The 25,339-nt window shown below is 40.1% G+C and overlaps 1 protein-coding gene across 1 annotated transcript in view; it reads left to right on the top strand.

Annotated features, from left to right (window-relative positions):
- The window catches only part of LOC121508615 (voltage-dependent calcium channel gamma-2 subunit-like), a 124,180-nt gene that overhangs the window by 74,996 nt on the left and 23,845 nt on the right, over positions 1 to 25,339 (top strand). Inside the window, exon 2 of the mRNA XM_041785589.1 lies at positions 13,789 to 13,872. Coding sequence (XP_041641523.1) covers positions 13,789 to 13,872 — 84 coding nt within the window. The remainder of the gene's footprint in view (positions 1 to 13,788; positions 13,873 to 25,339) is intronic.

Raw genomic sequence — 25,339 nt, 5'->3', positions numbered from 1 at the left:
GGCAATTGTTCTCTGCCTCTTGAAGCCAAATCTATCTTTTGTTTCAGAGATTTGATCCTGGGTGCATAAAAATACATGGAGCAGTCATGTTCCTGATGAATCCTGAGCGCCATCACAGTCTAAAAATACTCATTCCTGAAGCTCACGGTTCCTTTTTTTCTATGAGCTCCAGTGTAAGCAGCCCCTTAGATGATAAAAGTATATCATAAGAGAAAACACCGTATACAAGGACTTCATTGGAACAAATCTTCCTGGTGCAGCACCATAACATCTGAAAATTCCACCTTGTAGTTATAAAACATCCATCTAGAGACACAATTTTTGGACAGTGGTGGGTCAAGAAGGAGAGCTATGGTCCTTTTTGTGGCAGGAAGAAAGCCTCATGAGCCTGAGGCCCAATAACCTCAACCTTGGGTTCTTAAACCTTGCAAGCTCATCCTAGTAGTGGGCGGTCCATCGTTGTCTCATGCTTTGTCAGACTGCATTTGTCTTTGCACTTAGATCTTGGAGGAGACTCCTGAATAGCTCATAATCGAGAGAAAGAGAGACAGAGAGCCTGTGATGTGGCCGCCTGTGCCCCTGCAGACAGGAACAGCTTTGAGAAACAGTACAAAAACAGCCAACCTGTCAGTTCTGTCAGAATATTTTTTCATTTTTTGATTCCCAAGTGATGGAAGAACAAATTTTTAGATAAACAGTTTCAGATAAACAGTTTCAGTCATTGTTGTTTACTGTGTAACACACATAAAAATTTTTGAGTTTTAATTTCCATTAAGTTTTTTCTTTTGCCTTTGTGGACCCATAAGTCTTTAGATGTGACATAACTGCAGCACACTTATTCTTACAGCCCAGGCTGACCTGAAGAAAAGAATGTTAAGAGCTTGACTGTGCACCACAGCGTTGATGTTTCACAAGCTTAATGAGAAAAATTCCAGACAATACTAAGGCATGTTGGGGTTGTAACACTTAACATTACATTGCATTACGTCATGTTATGTTTTATTATGTTACACTAAGTCGTGTGATCTAGAATTGTGTAATATCATGTTACTTTGTGTTATTTTGTGTTATGTTACGTTGTTTTATGTCATGTTAAATTGTGTAATGTTATGTTATGTTGTATTATGTTATAGTATGTTGTGTTTGTTATGTTATGTGATGTTGTGTTGTTACGTCATGTTGTTTTGTGTTGTATTGTGTTATGTTATGTTATGTTATGCTATATTATGTTGTTTTGTGTTATGTCGTGTAGTGTTGGTTTGTGTTATGTGATGTTATGCTATGTTATGTTGTGTTGTCTTATGTTGTTAAGTATGTAAGGTTATGTTATGTAATGTTGTGTTGTGTTGTGTTGTGTTATGTTGTGTTGTCTTGTGTTGTTAAGTTATGTAAGGTTATGTTATGTAATGTTATTTTGTGTTTTGTTATGATATGTTGTGTTATGCTATGTTATGTTATGTTTTTGTTATGTTTGTTATTTTGTGTTGTGTTGTGTTGTTATGTTGTGTTGTGTTGTTATGTTATATTTATGACGCTATTATACCATTACTGAAAAAGCCAAAAATACAGTAATAATAATTTTAGGCCATATCACCCAGCCCTAGCTTCTCCTCAAGTCAAAGTGCTAATTTGTCCAAAGTCTGAACAACATCATAAAGGTTTCTCTTGATATCACATTCACAAGCAGTGGGTGAACATGAAGTCCTTTATGTCTGATCTTTTAATTTCAAAATCTTATCAGATCATCCTCACGTGGGATTGAACATTAGTGTAAAATCTGAAGGGAGTGTCCTGACTCCCTGCATTGGATATTCAGTCAAGGGATGAATATAAAGCCCAATAATCTTTACATTTGACACATTACAGCTTATCATGTTATCCTTGAGTCACAGTGAACATGTGCAATGTTTAAAGATCATTCCTCAAAGTGTTTATTGTATTGTGTTCCTATGCCTTTTACTTCTAAAATCCAATCAGGTCATTATTAGGTCTAAGTGAGATTCATGCCAAGGTTTTTTTTTTGATGTTATGTTCACAAGACCCGGACATACCGATGGACAGACAAGGGATGGATGACAACCCAGAAACATAAAGTCTCTGCCTCACTTACTGCTGATTTAGGGCATTAAAAGGACCAAAATCTTTCTGATACTGGGTGATTAAATAGCAATTAAAACAACCCCATAGCTTCTGTTTCTATTTAGGGAACTTTCCTGGACATTTCTTCAACTTTGTAAAACTTCCCTTTGTTTGTTTTGTATTTATGTTAATTAAGTTTGCAACTAAAGAAAGGAGGTTAAAGAAAGAAGCATTACTCATCAGAAAACCCTCTCCTGCATGAAACAGTGGCATAAATAGAAAAACTGTTTTCTTCAGATGACATTTTCATGCACTGAAGTGAGCTGATGATAGCCGCCTTTGCTGTGCACCCCATCACCTTTAAGGTGTGTGATGTTCATCCACCTTCATCAACTGAGGGACTACTTTACTGGCATTTTAGCAAACACAAAGACTGAGCCATAATTAGCATAAAGAATAAAGATGCCAAGTATTTGCATAACACAGTGAGCCGGTTCAGAGGAGGGCGTTTGTACTTTACATTTCCCGCTCTCTCTCTCTCTCTCTCTCTCTCTCTCACTCACAGATTCTGCAGTGGGTTAGGATGTTAATACTTCATAACAGGATGTCTGCCAGTGTTTCATCACACTACATTAACTTATCTTTAACAGCCATGAGGTCAGCCTACAAGCAGGGCTCTGATTGGCTCATGACAGCAGGAGGGGGTCTCTGAGGTCTGGCTTTATTGGTATAAATCATCTGCCGAGTGTCACGGCGGCCCCTCTCGCTGTGAGGATAAGTGGGTGACGGAGCCGTCCTGACCCCTGAGGTGCAGGTTGTTCTTGGAATAATAGTATCTGTTCCATGTTTAAGCAGGATGTTTAATTCAACAGGAGCAATTTAGGAGAGCGACACCTCATTATGACGACAGCGAGAGGAGGGCGGAGGGCAGGGAGTCTGTCAGACGTGGATTTTTTATAAGTCCTACAGAGGTTCAGGCTGCTTCTGTTTGATGTCGCTGCAGAAAACATGCAAGAGTTACTTTTGATTGCAGTTACAGCTCACTGGCATGACTCTGAAATTCAAACTCAAGCTGTTCTCCACACTTTCTCTGTTTTTGTGATAATTGCCTACTTTTCTGATTCCTTTCCCATGACTGTCTTCATCTGTATTAAACCCCAAATCAGCAATGCAACACTTGCATCTGTTACTTTGGAAATGTGCAAATTAAAGTCTGCTCTGTGTCTGCTTTCTTAATTACTGTTCAAATAATAAGTGTTTAGTCAGTAAAGACTGCTCTTTTATTTTCTTCTCTATTTGCTTTCCATCCAGGCTTGTGCAGTCATTGTTTGAAAGGATCAGAAACAGATTTAATCTCCAAACTTTTAATTCTTTTGTATTTGTGAATGAGTGGATTTAGCAGTTTTATTTGCATTGGCTTTGCAGTGGTGACTTTTTAGAAATAGGGATAATGATGGTGGCGATGATTAGTCTGCTGACACAGCAGATCTCAGTGCTGTTTAAATAGTGATAAAATAGTACCCAGTACCCATATATAGTATCAGTACCAACACTCTTGCTATGTATCATACTGAATTACAAGACCAATTTCAGTACTTTAGATCCCCATCACTTCAAAAAGATACGAAGACTGATTTCATTTAGCTTTCAGACTTTTTTTCATTGAAAAAGTATTGATTCAGACACCATTTAGGTAACAGCACCTTATAAAAATTTAACACAAGTATGGGAAAAACCCAAACGATAACCCTAGATCACACCCATAGCACCATGATTTGCACAGAATTAGTACCCACAGTCTGCATCATTTTCCACCCTATTTTTCAGAGAATCTGCCCAAATTACAGCTACCTGCGTCAGAAACCTTCCTCATTATGCCTTTATCTGCACGAATCCAGCTGTGCTCTGAATCAGCCACAGATTTCTTTACAGTACAATGATCACACTTAATTTTTTGTGAAATTTCTAATGTTGTCATTCCTTATCCAAGACATTACACTATTTGACACTTTTCGGCAGCAGAGAGATCCTTTTTCTTTCCCATATTGCTTGAAACCTGTGGCCTGCTTAACAATGTGGAACAGCGCATTTTGGGGTTTTTATTAAAAAAAAAAAAAAAAACGGTTATTATTATGAAGTTTGTTCAAAAAACATTTGAATTATGCTCTAATGGCTGATGACTTGAAAAATACTCTTTCATATGCATTAATATTTAGGAAAATAAGAGAAAAATGTCATTTGCTTAATAATGTGGAAAGCGGTGTACTGCTGCAATCAGTGGCTTTGTGCAGAGATCAAAATGACATGACAATGGAAATGATGATGACAGAAGAGAGAGTGTCAGACAGGAAAAAAAGAAAACTACAATTTACAAATGAAGTGCAGAGACATGCATCCAAACTCCAGTCAGGAAATATCTCTCTGATAGAATGGAGCCATAATGAATGTTTATGCAGGTGGATAATTAACATATAACATGACTTTTTGCTATTTTGTTGAAACAGTAAAGACACATCTGGTACCGTGGCACCTTACATAATTATTCTGCAAAAACACATCCAACACTGGCTTTAAGCTGGAAAACATAATCTACACAGACAAAAGTATTTGGCCATTATACCAAGGGACTGTATTGACATTATATCCAAATCTGTTTTATAGAGTTGGCCCCCCTCTTGCAGGTCTAACAGCCTCCACTCTTCTTGGAAGGCTTTTCACAAGATTTTTAAGTGTTTTTGTGGGAATTTGTGCCCATTCATCCTGTAGTGCCTTTATGAGGTGGAGCACAGATGTTGGACCAGAAGGCTGGGCTCAAAATCTCTGTTACCCAAAGATGCTCGATGGGGTTGAAGTCAGGGATCTGTGCGGGTCAATCAAGTTCTTTCACACTGAACTCATCAAACCATGTCTTTAGAGTCCACTGAGGCACAGTCATGCTGGAATAGAAAAGGGCCTTCCCTTACCTTGCCACAAAGTTGGAAGAATAGCATTGACCAAAATATCTTGCCATGCTGAAGCATTAAGACTGGCCTTCACTGGAGATCAAGGGCCTAGCCCAATCAGCCACATACCATTGTCTCTCCTCCACGAAACTTCACAGTTGCCTCAATACAGTCAGGCAGGTAACGTTCTCCTGGCATTCGCCAGACTCTCCCATCTGACTGCCAAACAGAGAAGCTTGACTCATCACTCCACAGACCATGTTTTCCCCTGCTCCACAGTCCACTGTCGTTGTGCTTTCCACCACTCCATCTGATGCTTGGCATTGGACGTAAGGCTTGCATGCAGCTGCTCAGCTATGGAAACCAATTCATGAAGCCCCCACCACACAGTTTTAGTGCTTACATTACTGCCAGTGGGAGTTCAGAAATGTTTACACACCATGCACCTTGCAGTTGTTGACCCTGCTCTATTTTGCTATATGGCTGAGTTGCTGTTGTTCCTAAATGTTTCCGCTTTCTAATAATAGAATTTACAGTTGGCTTGAATATCTATTAGGAATGAAATTTTCACAAATTGTCTTATTATAAAAGTGGCATCCATCACAGTACCACGCTTTAAGTCATCGAGCTCAAATGTTTGCAAATGGAGACTGCATGGCTCAGTGTTTGATTCCATACGACTGTGGCAATGAGTCTAAATGAAACACCTGAAATCAATAATCAACAGGTGTGTCCAGATACTTTCATCCATACAGTGTAAGCCTATATCCTGTAGCTATCACTTTGAACAACCATTCATTAATCAAGTCTTGATAATAATTTTATTGCCAGTAATCACTAAGAGGCCTCTAATGGGACAGATATGGTAGTGACAAAAAAGTTTACTTAACAACACACACAATCATTTATGTGGAAAGACAGAGAGAGAGATTGTGGCTATTTAATACACAGATCTGGATAGCGCTACTGTTACTGCCTGCGGCCTGTTTAGTTAAGTGCTGGTCTATATACATGCAAATAAAAAGGCACACCCTGGATGCAGTCTGCTTGACTGCAGTTTGCATGCATTTCATCCTTTGCACAAGCATTGTGATTTTTTCTGTTCTTTTATCTTTTGCATTAGTTGGTGGATTCGGCCTATAGGTATGGGCAACGTATGTTCTTGGCCGGCTTGGTATTAGAGCTTAAACTAGGCCCTAAAGTTTCAGCCTGACCCCACCAGCTCATTGGAAACTTACAACAGTTGTGTGTGAATACACAACCTTTAATATATAACCGAGTGTGACTGTGGACCATGTGGTTTTATCTTCATAAGAGCAGTCTCATTATTTTATAGCCATACCTGGTGTTGTAATTTGTGAGGAAGTTGTTCAAGAGTTGTTACAATAAAAAGGGCAAAAAAAAAAACCCTCTAATAACTATAATGAAATTTTGCAGCTATGTCTGATAGGATGTCTTTGACGTCCTTCAAGCCTGACCCGACCTAGGCTTGAGAGGAGGGTTGGGGATCCTTGAAAGACTTAGTACTGGACCACAGGGCACATTGGGCTGATCTAAGGCTTAGGGCAAGAATTGAACAATGACTTTATCTCATCACAGTTACAGTCGTCATCAACAAAACAACGCTAAATTAGCAGCTTCTAGATCAGCTGAAACAAGGCATGAAGGATCCAGGCTTTCATGGTTTTTACACCACATTATGACCCTATCAGCTGAATGATGCAGCAGAAATAGAAACTCATCAGACCAGGCAATGTTTTTCCAGTCTTCTATTGTCCAAGTTTGGTGGGCCAGTGTGAAATGTAGCCTCAGTTTCCTGTTCTCAGCTGACAGGAGCGGTCTTCTGTGGCTGTACCCAATCTGCTTAAGGTTTGATGTGTTGGATGTCCAGAGATGCTCGTCTGCATACCTCAGTTGTAAGGAGTGTTTGTTAGGTTATGGTTAGCTTTGAGTAGTCTGGTTACTCTCTTCTGCCCAGAGAGCTGACACACTGGACATGCTGCCTTTTACTACAGATGGTTGTGCAGGAATTTATCAGTAGACCAGCTGTTATGGCACCAACACCCGTGACACTTTAAAGTCACTTAACGCACCTTTCTATCCCATCCTGAAGCTTGATTTAAACTTTTGCATATTGTCTTGATGATGTCTACATGCAGGGGCATAACTAGGGATATTGGGCCCCCAGAAAGAATTTACACAGGGTCCCCCTTAACCAGTGAGACAAGCAACATATGTTGAGTCTTTTTTACAAATACCTATGCATTTTCATGTATTTTTGGAACACAATTTCCCCATTTGTAAGCAACATTTTTACTACAGTTAAATTCGATTTACTTGCAATATTTCGCAGCACCAGACTATACCATTTAGACATTTTTAAGGGAGGAGCAGAATTGCATTTTACTCTATTTAATGCAGATTTCAGTCTGTTGACCAATTCATTTAGTCTAGTGTTACTCAACCCTGCTCAAGCCAAAGAGCCAAATTGCTGAAAAATGCATTTGCAAGAGCCACAATCTAAGTGGTGACAAGTGGCAATTAAGATAGGTTAAAGGTAGCAAAAATGGGCTAAAAGCAGCAAACACTAAGAGAAAAAGTGGCAAAAATGGGAAGAAAAAGTAGCATAAAAGGGCAAAAATGGGTGGGAATTGACCAAAAAATGAGTTAACGGTGGCAAAAATGGTCCCGAAGTGGCAAAAACGTGGCAAAAAATGAGTGAAAAGTCACTTAAATGGACAAAAAGCGTCAAAGAGTGGCATTTAGGATTACTGCTTTTTTCACTTTTGATTTAATAATGTCACTAATTACTCAGAAAAATAAATCAAAATACACTTTTCATTGCAGGCTTCTTAAGGGCCCCTCCCTGTGGGCGCAGTTAATCAGTAGCCCTTTTCCCCCCTGTGCTACATGCCTGAAAGCACTGGTTGCTGTTATGTGATTGGCTGATTAGATATTTGTGAAGATATCTGTCGGGACTGATTAACTATAAATATTGAGATGTTACAAATGAATCTCCATGAAATAGCAATCACAGCCATGATTGACAAGAGAGAGCATTCAGACTGTTTGTTCTTAGGTTAACAGCGCTCTGATAACTAGCCCTGTATGTAAAACCCTCCTGACTGAAGCTTTCTGAGGCTCATAAATGAGTAAAAACAGCATGCTGAAACTCATTCCATTTGAAGTGTTTTGGTTTCTGGCCATCTGTTAAAGTCAATATCATCAGTGGATCTCAGATGATGACATAATGCTCTGCTCAGGCTGCACAGGTTTCATCCCTGTCGAGACAATAAAGTGTGCTCTTGATTTGAATTGCAGAGGGAATAAAGAAAAGAGAGAGAGAGAGGAGAGGGGAAGAGGAAGGGGAAAAGCTGCCAGCTCAGTTCAAATGGGAATCTGGTCCTCAGGGTAACCACACATGTGAGAGACAGATAGAGAGAGAGAGAGAGAGAGAGGGAGAGCTGTGCGAGGGAGCGACAGGAGCGAGGAGGAAGGGAAAATGCAATTCCAGAATCCATGTGCTTGTGCTGCAGCGTGGGTGGGCATGTGTTGGAGGGAGAGTGTGAAAGAGAGAGAGGGGAGTTTCTGTTCGTCAGCGACTGTGTGAACTGTTTGACGTCTTCATGAGAGGACGAGCGTTAAATTAAAGCTGAAAACCAAACACTGACACAAAGAGGTTTCATTATTATTACTGTTATTATTGAAGTGGACCGGGTGATGATACTGCAGTGTTTTTACTGTATCTTCTACTTTCTGCATCTCCTAGCAACCACAACAGACACCATTTTGAATGTTTGGTGATGCTGTAGCTTCATGTGAGTTAGATGCTTGTATTCTTAGCAGGGTGTCAAAAAGCTGCAGTACAATAGAGCTCAATTGTGAGTGCCCACAGCTCTGGTTCTAGTAGTAAATTTCCCTGTTCAAATCCTCCATTGATATTTCAGAAAATCCTTAAATCAGCTTTTTTAATCCTGGAATGAAGCCAACCAGATACCTGAAAACTCTTCACTGTAAGGCATTTGATTTGGAGCAAAGTTGGGGCTGCTTGCATCACTTTTCTTGGGAGGGAAGAAGCAATGCATCCCATAATCAGACCCATCAGACTCTCTGTGATGCAAAAAGACTGCTTTAGAAAGTTGCTGGCAATGGTTGCAGCTGTCTGAACCAGACTGTTGCTGCTAAAATCAAGCTGTCTGATGCTGTTGCCTGCAGTTCAGCTCAGCAAATCACTGATAGCTAGTTGCACAAGTTTAATATCCATTATTATGCTGTGAATTGCACTGCGGCTAGACCATGCCCACATCTGGCTCATAACTGCTAGACTAGAGGTAGCCATTGCTATTGGCTCACAGTGCAACTAAACCCCACCCATAACTACTGCCTTGTTCTCCTCACATGACCCAGATTGGTCAGGACTCTGTTTGGTTCAAGCACTGTGGACAGGAGCTTTAAAATGTGGATCTGTTTTGCAAGGTCATGATGTGATGCTGTGTTTATAAACTGAATTAATAAATTGCCCTTTGTGGTGAACTCTGAATGACCAAAGTTTGCCGAAGTGTGCTTTAAGTGGACAGAAATTTGACAAGTGCCTGCGAAGTGGACCCACCTTATGGACCCACCATCCTTATATTTCACCATTCCATATATTTCTGTATGTGGCCCCTTAAGGAAAAGGTTTGGACAGCCCTGCTCTAAATCGACAATATATGATGAATTGCACTCCATGCTGTCTTTCTGCTGGATAATAAATGATAAAGTGCCCTTCAGGATTGTCTTTTGGTAGGCAGGGAGTCCTTTTATACAATAAAACCACATGTACAGCAGTGGAAACAATGCAATGAGGAGCTAGCTTGGTGTACAGTTTGTTTCCATTGACATCCCCCCTTGTACAGGGTAAGTTTTAGGTCATCCTCACGTTTCGGACTGAGGCGTCATATGAAAAAGCGCCAGGTGTCAGGAGAAAAGGTGTCAGAAAAAAGGCGTCAGGAAAAAAGGTTTCACGGAAAAGGGCGTCAGGAAAAAAGGTGTCAGGTCTCAGGAAAAAGGTGTCAGGAAAAAAGGCGTCAGGTCTCTTGAAAAAATGTGTCAGGGAAAAAATGTGTCAGGTCACAGAAAAAAAGGCATCTGGTCTCAGGAAAAAAAGGCGTAATCTCACAGGAAAATAGGCATAAGGAATAAAGGTGTCAGGTCACAGGAAAAAGGCATCAGGTCTCAGGAAAAGAGATGTCAGGTCTCAGGAAAAAAGGTCCCAGGAAAAAAGGCATCAAGTCTCAGGGAAAAAAAGTGTTTCCCGAGACCTGACGCCTTTATCTCTGATGCTTTTTTTCCTGAGACCAGATGCTTTTTCATATGACACCTGACACCTCACTCCGAGACCTGAGGATGTCCTAAAATGGACACTGTACACTTGTATATCTTTATTTAATCAATGATTAAAAGGTTGTCTGTTTTTACAGAGGTGTAGTCGGTATAATCCTAATTAAATGTTTAAATTTTAACCAGGATTTCTAACTCTTTTATTATAAATGCTTGAGGACATTTATGAATGAGGGTGCCCTGCTGCACACAGCAGGTGTCCTTTATATCATCTTCACCGCTGCCCCTCAAACATCCTGAGCCAATGCATGAGACACATCAGGCACATGAGACGCTCATGATGCCTGTCTGAAAGCGCCTACTTGTTAACATGCAAAATTAGAACAATCAAGCTGTAACACTGAAAGACGTCATGCACTGACTCTGACAGACATATATAGGAGTGGAGTTCTTCTGCCCAAGACCCTACAAAAAAAGAGAGTCATGAAAATCATGTCTGGGTGGGCGTACTAAAGTGCAGTCACTTTTTATCCAAATGCCCAGAATGCATCGCCAATGCAAACAGGGTCTTCTAGAGAGAACTCCTTTAAAAGTAGGCAAATGTCCAAAATTTGTTAAAACCAGCATATAATAAGTTTACTATACAGCTGAGAACGAGGCATGCAACAGGAAATAATCCTTTACATCATCAATAATTTCTTGATTTAGTGTATGTTTACACCAGCCTCAGCCATCTTTGTGACTACTGCTTGCACTAAAGTCTTTCTAAGTCCTTCATTACAGTAAGTCATGGTGCAATGTCTTAAAACTGATGACTCTGTGCTTTTAAAATGCTAATCTCTCTCTTTGTGTCTACCAGAGGTGATGCAGCATCACCTGAGAGACCTCCAATCATCAAGTCTCTGTTTCACTGAAAGCCTCTCGAGAACGCAGCATTATTCAGGTCCATTTTAACCCAGTAACATCCCTCACATTTGCACAACAAATAGTTTGAATTTGAGGCTATTTTCCCATGAAAAATGCTGTTCTGTTGTTTATCACAGTCCTCTCAGGAAGCACAATTTCAACACGCGGCTCTGCTCACTGAAATTATCCTAAATGATGAAAGCTTTTTGCAGCGCGCTGAAAGGTTTCCGAGCCGCTTCCATGTGAAATATCTTTAATGTATCTATCAAAGTCTACCTGAAGAAAAACACTTTGTTCGTCTGAGTGTTTGCTGAGGTGTATTAAAGTTATGTAAATAAGAAAAGCTCACAGAGGAGGCTTGTCATGGATCTTTCTCTGTACTTTCATGTGTAGGGCTTTGGTGTAAAATTGGTCTTTTTCTCTGCGGTCATGATCAAACTTTGCTGCACGGTGGTGAGTGAAACAGACAATAGGGCTGATGCTACAGTACAGGAGTGTGCTTGTGCCTGTGTGAGAGTGTGAGACGTACTGTGCGAGTGTGTTTATGCGTGTGTAACTGATGCCCATTTGAAAGCCGGGCGCTAGTCTTTCGTCCTTCAATCGGCAATTAACAAGGGCCCATTTAATTGCAGTGGTTTGGGAGGGCATACAATTACCACTGGAGCAGAACCAAGCTAAACACAATTCTTCTTAATGAGCGGCACTATCAGCTCTCCTTTCTTCCTCTCTTTCATTTGCATTTCGCTCACTCTCTCTCCTCCTTCCTCCTCCTCACCCCTCCCGCCTGTTCTGCTGAGGCGTTCGGATTAAACTCCCCATCTTCTCCCTCTGTCTGACACTTTCTGTGATGTGTTTCCTTCAAAGCTGTTGTTTTCTCTCCTCAGTTCCTTTGTTTTCCCTCCTTGTTTCCTTTGTCTTCTGTGTTTTGCTAACCTTTTGTTACTTGTTTCTTCGCCTTTTTTTTAGTTTCGCTTTTTTCACCCTCGTTCTTTAACCCCTTTTGTTGAACTACTTTCTCTGTTTACCTCCTGCCCAACCTTCCATGTTTTTTTTGTCACCACCATTAACATTTAAACATTTTTAAAAAAGTAGGGACAGGGCCATGTTTAACCAACAGTCTGTAAATGCTTGGCAAATGAGGTGAGATGAGAAAAAACATTCTGGCCTGTATTGCAGACCTGGACTCTTCTACTGTGAAGCCATGCTGTTGTAATGGATGCGGTGTGCTTTAGCATTATCTTGCTGGAATAGTCAAGGCCTTTCCCAAAAGAAACATTGTCTGGATGGCGGTACATGTTGCTCTGAAATCTCTATCTACATTCCAGCACTGATAGTTTCTTTCCAGATGTGTAAGCTGCCCACGCCACAGGCATTAATGTAACCCCATACCATCAGAGATGCAGGCTTTAGAACAGTGAGCTGGTAACAAGTTGGATGGTCCCATCTCTGGTTTCCAACAAGAGTTTCAAAGTTTGATTCATCTAACTGCAGAACAGTTTTACATTTTGCCTTTGAACTGTGTTGACAGACAGTGATTTCTTAAAGTGCTCCTGAGCCCATGCAGTGATTTCCAGTACAGAATCATGCCTGTTTTTAATGCACTGCTGCACTGCCCCTCCACGTCCCAAAGCACTCACAGGCAGCTCAGTCTTCCTGCAACAGGCCCTCTCAGCCGCAGTCAGAGCAGGAGATGTTGACGCCTCCACGTCCAGACTGCAGATTTAACACTTTGTGAAGGCGCCTTGACAGTTTTTCTCTTGTCTCCTTTTGGTCCATTTATAATCTTAATGTAGTTGTACACAAAAAAACACACACATTGTTAATGTTATAGTTGAAATTGTTCATGTTTCACTGTGATTTGTTGTAGGCTATTAAGTGGATTATACAGTTTTAAAGTACACCAAACTGAAGAAAACTAAACTTGTGAGAAGTAGAATGATAATTTAAAATAAATAAATCAATAAAATTTGAAGTAACTTTCAGAGTATCTCTCATTTTTGCCAGTCTAAGCCCAGAAAAAGGAGGAGTGTTGGAATCGTGACAATATAAAAACAAGAATGGATAGAAGAAAGTTCATTTTAGTTCTAAACATATTGAGGGTCTTTTTTTAACTAACTTTTTTGTTTCCCTCATGAAGTTAAACATGTATCTGTTGACAATTGTATTCTGACTTTATTTAGATTTTACACATTGTCCCATTTTTTTCTGTAATTGGAGTTGTACACCATACACCATAAGTATCTTTTTGACTGTTGGTATGTTTAAATTTGCCGAATCAGAAGTTACAATGCTGTTTTTGCTGTGCTCTGACTTTATAAAGCTTTGTTACTTACAAAACTGATAGTATAAACATCATCATGTTTTAAAAGGTATCCCAGCTCAGTAAATGTGTTTCTGTATCAGGTATCTAACATCAGAGATAACAGAGTGATAAGCCAGCAGTCAGAATGAGCCGTCACAGCCTTTAGTAGGTTTGGGATTCTGGCCTTTCTGACCTGTGAATCCTCTCTTTTCTGACCCTTTTTCTTCCTTTCTCTCGCAGGTTCGTTTAAAGGCATGTGTAAGCAGATAGATCACTTCCCCGAGGACGCCGACTATGAGGCGGACGCTTCAGAGTACTTCCTACGTGAGTCTACATATTTTTAGTCATCCATATTCCAGAAATGTACGGCTCATAATCATCTACACATCTGGCATTTCCTACTTTGCGAGGCTTGTTTTAGCTCACCACGTCTTTGTTGCTGTGATTTTAAAATAACTTTATAAATTTCCATGCCAGCACATGCATTTAAGTGTAGTCACAGACAGTATCTGCACCATATTTTTAATTCCCATTTTTTCAAATGTCATAAAACATCACATGGCTGCCTTCCAGGTTGTAGGTCAACACAGTGGATGCTGAAAACCCAGAGGTATTGGGCCACATTTTGGAAGCACTTGATAACAACTATAAACTATCATTCATACAGTGTGTCAGTTCTGCTGCCAGCAAGGTTCATACATCAGTTCAAAAAAAGCCTAGTCTGAGTATAAGTTCTTCCTCGTGATGGAGTTTACGTCCTACTAACATTTAAGGTGCTGCACCAGCTGAGATAGTTTCAACAAGGCTTAAGCTATAAATCAGATATTACACCTAACTCCTACATCCTAGCAGGTGTAAAGTCCTCTATAATGTGGCTGTCATGGTGACAGTTCTGAGAGCTGGGATACCAGGAAGGATGAAAAGAAGCAGAGGATTTTAGCGACTGTTTGCTGTCAGCGGTGTGTTCTCCATGATCAGTTACACCATTGTTTTCTATGAGTGAAGATCATTTCCACCAACCACCACTGAGTTATCTTTCATTATTGTTAATTTCACCACTCAGCATCAGTGTTGTAATTTCATACTGGCTCTAGGTCTAGGCTGTAGGCTTTGGTCATCACCTAGACCAGGGGAGTCAAACTCAATCACAGCAGGGAGTCACATTCTGGGTTTAGGCCCAACCAAGAGAGCATTTAAGCAAATAACATGAGATAAAACTGAAAATAATGAGAGTTTCTCAGTCAAAATATGAGATAAAATTCAAAGGAATGCATTTTAAAGGTAAGGGATGAGATGAAATGTTAAAAAATGAGTTTTAAAGGTTAAAATATGAGATCATATTTGAAATACTGAGTTTAAAAGGTAGAAAATATAAGATAAATTCAAAATTATGACTTTCAAAGGTCAAATATGAACTAAATAAAAGAAATAATGAGTTAAAAGTTCAGAATATGGGATAAAAATTCAAATTAGGAGTTTAAAAGGTCAAAATATGAGATAAAATTGGAAATTATTACTTTTAAATGTCAAAATATGAAAAAGAGTGTGAAATAATGAGTTTTAAAGGGGAAAATATGAGATTAAATGTGAAATCATGAGTTTTTAAGGTCAAAATATGAGAGCAATCTGTGAAACAATGAGCTTTAAATGTGAAAATATTAGAGAAATGTGAAATAGTCTGTCCAGTTCATTATTTATTTGCTTACTTCTCCTCACTTTATTGTAACTAGTAAAATCTCCCCTGCTGTAAGAAATAAGTCAGCTTCACTTTTGAGGCCAGAGTGTTTTCAGTCTGTTCTCTCCACTCTTTAAACCAGAGGGGGCTTTTTCTGCGTCACATCTTTGCTCTGATGGCTATTATTGATCATAACACCTGAGTCTGAGAAGGAAAGGACACAACAGCCAATGGTCATAGCCAATTAAAACAACAGATGAAGGAAATAAGACAAGAGGGCTAGGATGAGAAGTTGGAGGTGAAAGAGAGAGGATGAAGACAGAGGAGAAACTAAAGGGCAGTGTGAGAGTGTACAGACCCAGAAGAGAGGGAATAGTAAGAGGTGGAAGTTTGAGGATGAGCTGTAGTTCACTGAAGTGGAAAAAGGAACATAAAGCACCAAAAACAGCAGCAAAGCCTTCAAAAAGACAACTTCTGAGAGGTGATGGAGGACACAGTGGCAAGGAGAAGGCAAAAGACAAAGAGAGAGGAGGGTTGAGGAGGTGAAGGACAAGGAGTAGGGTACCAGTGCAGTGCTGTTGCTCTCCCAGCGGCTTGCCAATTAGGACACTGTCTTCTATAAATACTCCAGGCTCTGCTATGTGGGTCACACCTCTCCCTCTCCTCCTTCCTTCCATCCATCCCTTGCCTCCTCCCTCTTGCTCTCCATCCATCTGTCTGTCCGTCTCCGCTGAGGCCTGCACGCCTGTCTGACAGCTGGTGGATGGAGGCTGTGGGGTGGAGCGAGGGGAGGATTGGGGAACAGGACCGAGAGGGAATCAGAATCAGGATTTTACATTTAAGGAAGTTTCTGAAAGTTTGAGGCAAGTTTGGTTTCAGGAAGGATACACCAGAGCTTTAAAAGGAAAACAAGAATTAGTTTACTGACAAAAGTACAGTCCTTAAAAACTATTAACTCTATTTAATATTTACCTTTTATTGATTTTATAAATCAATCATTGTCAGATTGATTTGGCTATTTGGACAAAAAAAATACAAAAAATGTGGAAGTTAATGTCAAAGTGAAAACAGACTTCTACAAAGTAATGTTGATTAAATAAAAATATGTAATTTTAAAAAAGTGATTTCATAAATATTCACCCCCTTTAAAGTGACTGACCTATTTCAACAGCAGTCCAGCCGACTGGTGCTAGTAGTCTCACAATTTGTGAAATGTGGATCACCTGAGTGCAGTGAATGTATCCCTGGAAGGTCCACTCACTGGTTAATCAGTATTCCTTGCTACCATTACACCATGAAGACACAAGAACACTCCAAAGAACTCAGAGAAAAAGTTATTGAAAAGTTTAAGTCAGGGGGAAAATTCCCAAGTTATGGAAAATTCCCCTGGATTAGTTAAATCCATCATACAGAAATAGAAAGAATACGGCACATGTGTAAATCTACCTAGATCAGGCCGTCCTCACAAACTATGTGAGCGTGCAAGAGGGAGACTAGTGAGGGAGGCCACCATGACACCTATAACTACTCTGAAAGAGTTCCAAGCTTCAGCAGATGAGATAGGAGAGACTCTGCAGACAACAACTGTTGGCCGGGTTCTTCACCAGTCAAAGCTTTACGGGAGAGTGGCAAAGAGAAAGACACTGTTGAAGAAAAGTCAGATTAAATCTCGACTAGCGTTCACCTAAAGGCATGTGGGAGACTCCATGGTCAAGTGGAAGTTCTTTGACCTGACAAAACCAAAATGATGATTTTTGGCATCAGACAAGACTTTGATTGGTGGACACCATCCCCACTGTGAAGCACGGTGGTGGCAGCATCATGCTGTGGGGATGCTTCTTAGCAGCCGGCCCTGGAAGGCTTGTAAAGGTAGAGGGTAAAAATGAATGCAGCAAAAATATAGGAAAATCCTGGAGGACAATCTTATTCAGTCTGCAAAAGATTTATTTTCAAGCAAGACAATGACGCAAAGCATACAGCGAAAGCTACACAGAAATGGTTTAAAGACAACAAGGGGTGTCAAATCCCAGACCTCAGTCCAACAGAGAATTTGTGGCTGGACTTGAAAAGGTCTGTTCAAGTCTGATCCCTGTGCAGCCTGTCAGAGCAGGTTAGCAAAGAAGAATGGAGTAAAATTGCAGTGTCCAGATGTGCAAGCCTGACTGAGACGTATCCTCACAGACTCAGTGCTGTGATTGCAGACGAGGGTGACTCTACTAAATATTGACTTGGAAAGGGTGAATATTAATGTCCCTTATTTGCATTACCTATCTTTATTTAATTGACAACACTTTATAGAAAGAGTCAAATTATATTGAATAAAAGGGTCAAACATCCAACTTTTATGGGCAGTGTACCTTAAAGACAAGAAAAGGTGAAAGTAGATTGCTCTAAATGCCAAAAAGCTGCACAGGTCAAAACTGCTGTGCTTGTCAGAAGGAAAGAACAGGAGGGCATGGGTCTGTATAGGATGGCACCTGGGTCTGAACCCAGACCATGGTCCACTAATTACTGGCCTTGAGTTTAGACAGACTAACCCTAACCCGACCTTAATTGACTTCCTCAGCTTGAGTCCTGATGCGTGTTCTGCTCCGGTCTGCTCTCTCTCTCAGTGGTTATTGTGGCTTTTCTGTATGAGGCAGTCCAACCTGCAGGCATACGTATCAAACATGTTTGATATTTATGCTTCCACTCAACGAGCAGGAGATGCAGTAGAGATTAGAGATGCATTCACAGGGATGGTCCTGATGGAAGAATGACAGACAGACCACCTGTAAACACTGTGCCTTTAACCTTGGCTGTCACAGCACGAATAACAAACCCCTCTGTTATTCAGGATTTTTGACTGAAAAGAGTGACTAACGGTGGTGATGACCTGGGGACATATAACACAAACTGTGTGATTGTACGCAGTGATCTGACATGCCTATGGTCTTGTTAGATTTAAAGCACTAACCAAACTAAAAAATCTTTGACAACATCATCAGCCGACAGAAGACAGGATTAGTCTGCCTCTACCGGCGTCACCAAACTTACAGGAAAGGATGTCAAATAGGCAACAGAAGGCACTAAAATCCAACCATACGCATCTCGTCATTAAATTTCACAACCCATTTTAGATTCTGCATCAGTTGTGTTCCACTAGAAACACCACACAGGATTAAAAAAGCAACAGTGGACAACACCTGCTGCAACATTAATGACTGGGATGTGTCCTGGAATCAGAGCACTGCAGCAGCTGTTCCTTTTCCTGAGCTGCTCTGATAAATTTACCTTTTAACTGCTTCAAAATCAGAGCGGTTAACAAGTGAAGCACCTTTGCTTTACTCTTTATTCAGTCACTCATACACAGCTCAGCCCTTTATCTGAATGATAATTCATACGTGTTGTGAGTCATGATTTCATTACAATAATGCAGTGAGAAGGATACTACTGGTGAATATAAACACTTACTGATATTTTTTCAGTCAGGTGTTTTTCATACTTACACACATATAGTTTGGAGATCTTACTCATAACATTTAAAGCTGAAATATATCATATAAAGAATAAAGTTGTGGCCTTGATGAAGTTTGAATAAAATGGGGTTGCTCTGTAAAGAAGTGGTTCTCAACGTGGGGGTCCCGGGACACCGAGAGGGGTCTCCAGATGCCTTAAAAAGACTAAGAATATTTTCAAATTATTTCAAACGTTCTGGCCAACAGTTTCCTCATTTCGGAGCTGAAAAGTGTGTCAAAACTGTTATTGGGTTCTAATGTTGAAAGTACTTATTTGTGCCCCTTTTTAACCACTTTCCCCACCCACTTTTGCCACTCTTCTATGCCATTTTTCATCCTTTTGTCAGTTTTGGCAATACCACATCAGTTTTGCCATATTTAAACCACTTTTCATCACTTTCCCACCAATTTTTGCTTCTTACAACCAGGGGTGTAAAGGTTCACGGAGCTCACGGTTCGGTTCGTAACTTGGTTTTGGGGTCACATTTCAATACAGGTTTGATTTATTGCTGAAAATATAAACTACCAGATTTATAATTCAAGATGTTCCTCACAATTTTTTTTTTTCAAATTTGTTTTTCTAAACATGTTTGAAATTTGCATTTGAATCAATTAATCAATACTTTGATGCATCTAGTGTTATTAAGAACTATCAGTGATAGTTGGTACAGCCTGTGATGTAATTAAAATGACAAAATAAACATAAAATGAAATAAATAAGCAGATAGAGAAAAAAAAAACAGAAAACAGCCCAATAACTCATGAATTGAAAAATTAGAAATACATACAACACAATATGCAATTTAAAAATACGTGCTTTTTAGCGCAATGTATCACATTTATGATTTATGAAGATTACTGTAACACCTTTCAGTGAAAAGCTGGTACAAGGAAAATCCTGACTCATCTACTTCAGTGAAGAACCCCAGACTTGCTCATGTAAACATAGGATGGTTACAACAGTCAGAGCAGAGCGCTTAAAAACACATTTGTTGTCTGTGTTTTTTTTCCATGCATAGTCTTTCAAATATTTTAGCACTAGTCATATCTCCAACACTCTCTGTTTTCACATCCGAATGCTTTTTTAAAACAGCTCAGAGATGAGGGGCAGCAGAAAAGTGCAGCGGGTCTTGCTGCTCTGCCTTTCTTGCAACTGGAGCAGGGAGCCGACTTTTCTTCCTTGTGTTTTTTGTCGGCTACTCCCTCTTCTTTGTTGGTTGTTTAATAGCAGTCAGCTAACTTAGAAGCATTGCTGCCACCAAGTTTGGCGGGTAAATACCGTCACATTTCTCTTCTTTTTTTTTCTTAACAGTTTGGACATATTTGTCACGAGACAACATGCAGTGAACCATTACCCCCAAACTGTGATGGTTACACCCCTACTTATAACCATTTCTGCTACTTTTTTATCCCATTTCACCAACTTTTTTCCAATTTCTTACGCTTCAAGTCATTTTTGTCACTTCTAAACCCCTTCCACCACTTTTTCTGCCCATTCTTGCCACTTTCCATTCATTGTTACCTCTGTTGACCCATTATTGCCACTATCCACTACTATTTACCACTTTTTACACCCATTTTAACCACATTTCACTATTTGTCATGCCCCTTTTTGGCCAGCTTAGTGGCAGTATTGCCACTGTTAAACCTTTTTAGCACTTTATGTGTTTTTGCCCATTTAGCACATTTTGACTACTTTTTGCTCTTTTTTTCCATTTTAATCTAATTTCTGCCATTTCTAATCAATTTCTGCTACTTTTAAAATGCCATCTTACCACCTTTTCTGCCAATTTTGCCACTTTTAGCCCATTTTAGATATTTTTAACCCATTTAATTCTGTTTTTTTATCACAAGGGATTATCATTCTTTAACATGGCTACATACCAGGGCACAAATGAATGGGAAAAGTTGCTTGTTGCTCTGGTAAGAGTGTTTATTATTCAGGTAAAAAAATGGACTCAGACCAGACAAAGATGATCAAGAAGCAACTTTAGACACACAGATTGATTATAATCAACATTTCTTAGATTTTACATTTTCCTGAACCTCATGTTACTAACTTGCCCTTTTATCATAGGTGTATATCTTCTAAACTGATTCAAAAAATCTCATCCAGAGGTCTGTCATTCTCCTAGTTGGGAGTGATGGGGCGGCACTCTAGCACCCTTCAATGGCCAGGCACCAGCAGTAATGACAGCACATGTCCCAGCATTTCATGATGGTCTATTGGTCGTACCAACATCCAGGACTTAGCCAGCTTCATTTGACAAAAAAGTTATTTTGAGTGCATCTTGAACACTGTATTTCTCAAAGTCAAAATCCTTTGTTGACTCTAGAGTTATCTTGGAAACTATAAATTCTGCTTTGTATAACAGGCCCCAGGTCTAACAGATCTCTGTGTTCAAAGCAGTATATATAGGCTATATACCGTACGTGTTTACCAAATGCTATACTCGGACTCTAGTAGAACCACCTACATCCACTGTGTCTTTCTCTCTTTCCCCAAGAGTCTTTTTCGATCTCTTTCCCTCTGTCTGTCCCTCTCTGAGCTCCCTCACCCCGCCACCCCCACCCACCTCTCTCTGGGTGAATTTGTACATGTGGTTATGTAAGGGCGAGCAGTCAGCCTTCCTCCTGCAGCAGTACTATCAGCTGCAGCCACAGAGAGAGAGAGAGGCAGAAAGAGGACGGAGCCACCACCCCGATCCTTCATTTCTGCATGATATATGGAGGACAGAGCGTACAGTTTAATGTGCTGGTGGTACCCACTTTATGAATAATGACATTTCCCCATGTGGCATCAGACTGCTATCAACTTTGATAGTACAACTTTCAATGAACCTACTCACAGTTAACTAGGTCCACTATCATGATCCACTTTCTATGGATGGTGGCTGATGTTTTCAAGTCTTTCCTTAAAAACTGTATGTTAACAAAAGTCCATTTACTAATTAAGTAGCTTTGCAATTTGCTTACAGGTGTTTTCACTGCATTTCTGCAGGAGCACTGTAACTAAGCTATGCTGTCTTATACCACAACGGCAAGTTATTACATATCTCTGTCAACCAACTGCTCTATATATAAAGATCAGCACATGCCATCTACTCTTGCCCACATCCTGCACCACCCTGACAAAGTTTCCTCCCTGAATGAAGGGAAAACAACCACAGTACTCACGTCTTCGTCATGCATAAAGGTGCCATACATGAAAAAAAAACAGCTGAGAACCTCAAACAGATTTAACTCCTGGTTATGGCTTAGTAGTAGCAAGCCAACATAATATTTACCAACCTTATCTACATATCACTTCTCTTTTTTCTAAATCATACAGAGGTGGAACTATTTCCTGATCTCTGGAAAATTTGTGCGTCATAAAAACTGCAGCGCACTTCCATCAGCTCTCACAGACAGCAGGCTAATCTTTACTCTATGCTGTGTTGTTGCTGTCCTCATCATTAGAAGCTTAATGCAATAAAGCCAGTTTGCACGGAAAGGGGTGGTTTTACCACCAAATAACTGCATAATGGCTCAGCGTCTCTGCAAGCCCAATGCATACATGCGGAGATTGGTCTGCAACATAATAAGGGGAGCATTAAAACTGAACCTTTTGACTTATTTACAAAACTATAGAGCTTGCTCTTTATTCTAGAGCTTTGACAAAACAGCACACCCTTTGCCTTCATGGAGACAGGGGCATTTATTCAAACATGTTTAAACAGCAACAACTGACAAATAGCAGCAAATATACCGCAATTTCTAACATTTCCCAGGATTATCTTGTTAAATATGAGCATGGAAAGTGCTTTAAAGAGAGTTTACTTTAATCGGGGATCACAAAGCAGGTTCATCATCACATCCAGGCATGCCAAATGTGTTTCCCTGTGGACGTGTTTCAAGAAAGTCCAGTCGTTTTCACTCTCACGCCACTTTCTTTCTCATTTATAAAGAAAAAACAAACTTGTGAACTCGGTGTAGTTTCCATTTTTTTAGCGTGTGTTTGAGGCATCTCCTGTTTGGCATTGTGGCAGAGTAAGCGTATGTGTTATAAAGAGGAAACAATGTAATGGGGGATGGGGAGGTGGGAAAACTGAAGCAAAATCATTTTTTATTTTGTAGAAAATCTGTGCTCATTCATGATTCTTACATGGCACCAGTTTCGAACCGGTACACCCAAGAGTCTTTCTGAGTGGTATCAAGAACAACTGGCGCAACAATGTGGTGTGCAAATCAACACAGACAGACATGCTTATTAAAGTTGTAAGACGTAATGTAATGGCAGTATTTCATTCAGTAAAAGATGTAAGGATACATAAGTGATGTCCACACAAGCAGTGATGTTACAAGGCAGGATTTAGTGTTTATGTGCCTCACTATAAGTTAGTCAGCAGTCGGGAAAGTCTTTCACGTCTTTAAGTCAAGCTGTGTTGATTAAGTCAAAAACGAAAGTTGCTGCTCCTGATAATTCTGTAAGATACTACTATTAACTAACCTTGCAAAGCAGATGGACAAGCCCGTTTCCTTGTTTTTCACTGGCGAATCCATCTTGTTAAGCACCCATCTGAAACGTTTGGGCCCGGTTAGAAAGTGCCAGGACCAATCAACGACGAGGGACAGTACTTTCAGGCGCAGCAGAGTTGTGACGTTAACAAGCAGCAGCAAGAGCTGGTGCAGTTATGGAGGGAGAGATTAGCGTGGATGCTGCTAAAGCGCCAGTTTTATCAGAACTCGACAACATTTCTGTGTTAAAAGAAGAACAAAGAACAGCAGTGAGTTTTTTCTTTTCAAAAATGACAAAAGTCGAGTACTTACATGTCCATAGTTGCCATGTTTCGCGTTATTCCTTAGTAGCTGCACATGCGCAGCTCGATAACTGCTACGTCACGTGTTTTGTTGCTCTTATTGGCCCGTAGAGATGTGAGAGACAGAACGTTCATCCAATCACACTCCGAGTGTTTTTTCAAATCCTCTGCCTTTTCTCAAACGTTTCCTATTGAAGCTTTCCCAGATGTATGTGTGAAACAAATCCATCTGGCGTGTCAGGTTAACAATTAACACAAATCCTTCTAATAAGGAGGGCATATTCAAGAGAATACTCAAGAAAATATGTCAAGAACAAGACCACAGTTCCTCCACAATAAATGCTACCACAAGCCTATTTATGTCAGCTTTTGCAGTTACCTGTTGCTATTGTTGGAAGTTGAACTTTAGCTGCTTTTTCAATGTTGGCATCATGTAGCTCTTCGTTCTTCGTTAAGCTCTGGGGGGGTCTCTTGCTTCTAGCTTTGTGTTGCTGCCATTGCAGGAGTTTGGTAAGATTAGATGTGGGGTCCATGGCAGCAGAGAGTTGTTTCCTATTTGGGTACATTTTAGTCTTCACTGTAACATTCTTGTCCCTATGTGGAATAAAATCCAATAAATGCCCATATTTGAACTGCTCCACCATTTCCCTCTTCCTCCTCTATGGAGTTGAATTAACTTAACAGACAATGACTTGCCACTCTCTTTAAATAAGGATAGAACTTTTTCTTCCTCTGTTGGCTGCTTTAAAGGCATGGCCATTTGTGTAGTATCGTTTCCAGACATGTTAAAGTCTGTTTTCACACCTAAAAATGGAGGAGCGATGTTCATTCAGAGTTTAATTCACATTCTGGAAAGAGTACAACATGTGATTATCACTAAGGCCTGTATAAGTCACCATGTGCATGATTGCACGGTTGTGTTTGCTGGCTCTGGGATATTTTTAGGATCGTATTGAGACTGTGTGTATGCAAGGTTATATGGAGAGGGTGTGAAGTCTAAAACACAGTGTGTGGATGTGTGTTTTTTGTAGGTGTTAGTGTGTCCTATCATGCACGGAGCTGTTGAATGGGATTAGATATGGCTAACAGCTCAGCTCTAGCCCTAACTGGCTTGAACAAGGCACAGTCTCTTTTTTTTTCTCTCTCACACACATAACCAAATGTTTGTCCTCTGTAATTGTGAGGACCCTGACAAAAGTCATGTATCTGTGCCTGTAACAACAGTCCTGTTTCACCGTTACTCGTGGTGGAAGATGTAGTCTATTATTAAATATTATCATGTAATATTTCTAATCACTGTAGGTGATTTAGAGCATTGTTTTTATATGCATGTGAGATCATTTAAACCAAAAGGGGTTGTGAAGTCATTTGTCATCATTTTTCTCATGTATGAGTGCCTGGCAAAAAAGTGAAGAAAAAGTCTAAAATGTGCTTTTATTTTGAAGGATATGTCTCCTTAGTCTAAATCATGTGTTTTCCACAGCTTATATGGTTGTAGATCAGCTGCTTTAAAAATCATTTTTGTCCTCTCAGAAATTGCCAGAATCAGGCTGATAAACATCCAAACTGAGCTGTGTTTGCTTGAGTTTTTTTCCTCCTAGTTACAGTGTTTGTGCGTTTCAAATGCTTTTGTTATTCTAATGGATGTGCTGTCAGTGACACACCTGCTGAATAATGTCCACACTACTTCTGTCTCGTCCTTGTCTTTGTCCACTGCTGTACTGGGAAATAGAGTATTCCCAAACAGGAGACTTTTATCTGGGAATATTCAGGCCATTGCTTTCTTTTGCTGTGGTTGTTGTTGCCAGGGATGTGTGGGT

Source organism: Cheilinus undulatus, linkage group 4 (genome assembly GCF_018320785.1).
Source record: "Cheilinus undulatus linkage group 4, ASM1832078v1, whole genome shotgun sequence".
Classification (NCBI taxonomy): Eukaryota; Metazoa; Chordata; class Actinopteri; order Labriformes; family Labridae; genus Cheilinus; species Cheilinus undulatus.
The sequence above is the reverse complement of the archived record's forward strand: the minus strand, read 5'-3'. Positions and strand labels throughout refer to the sequence as shown.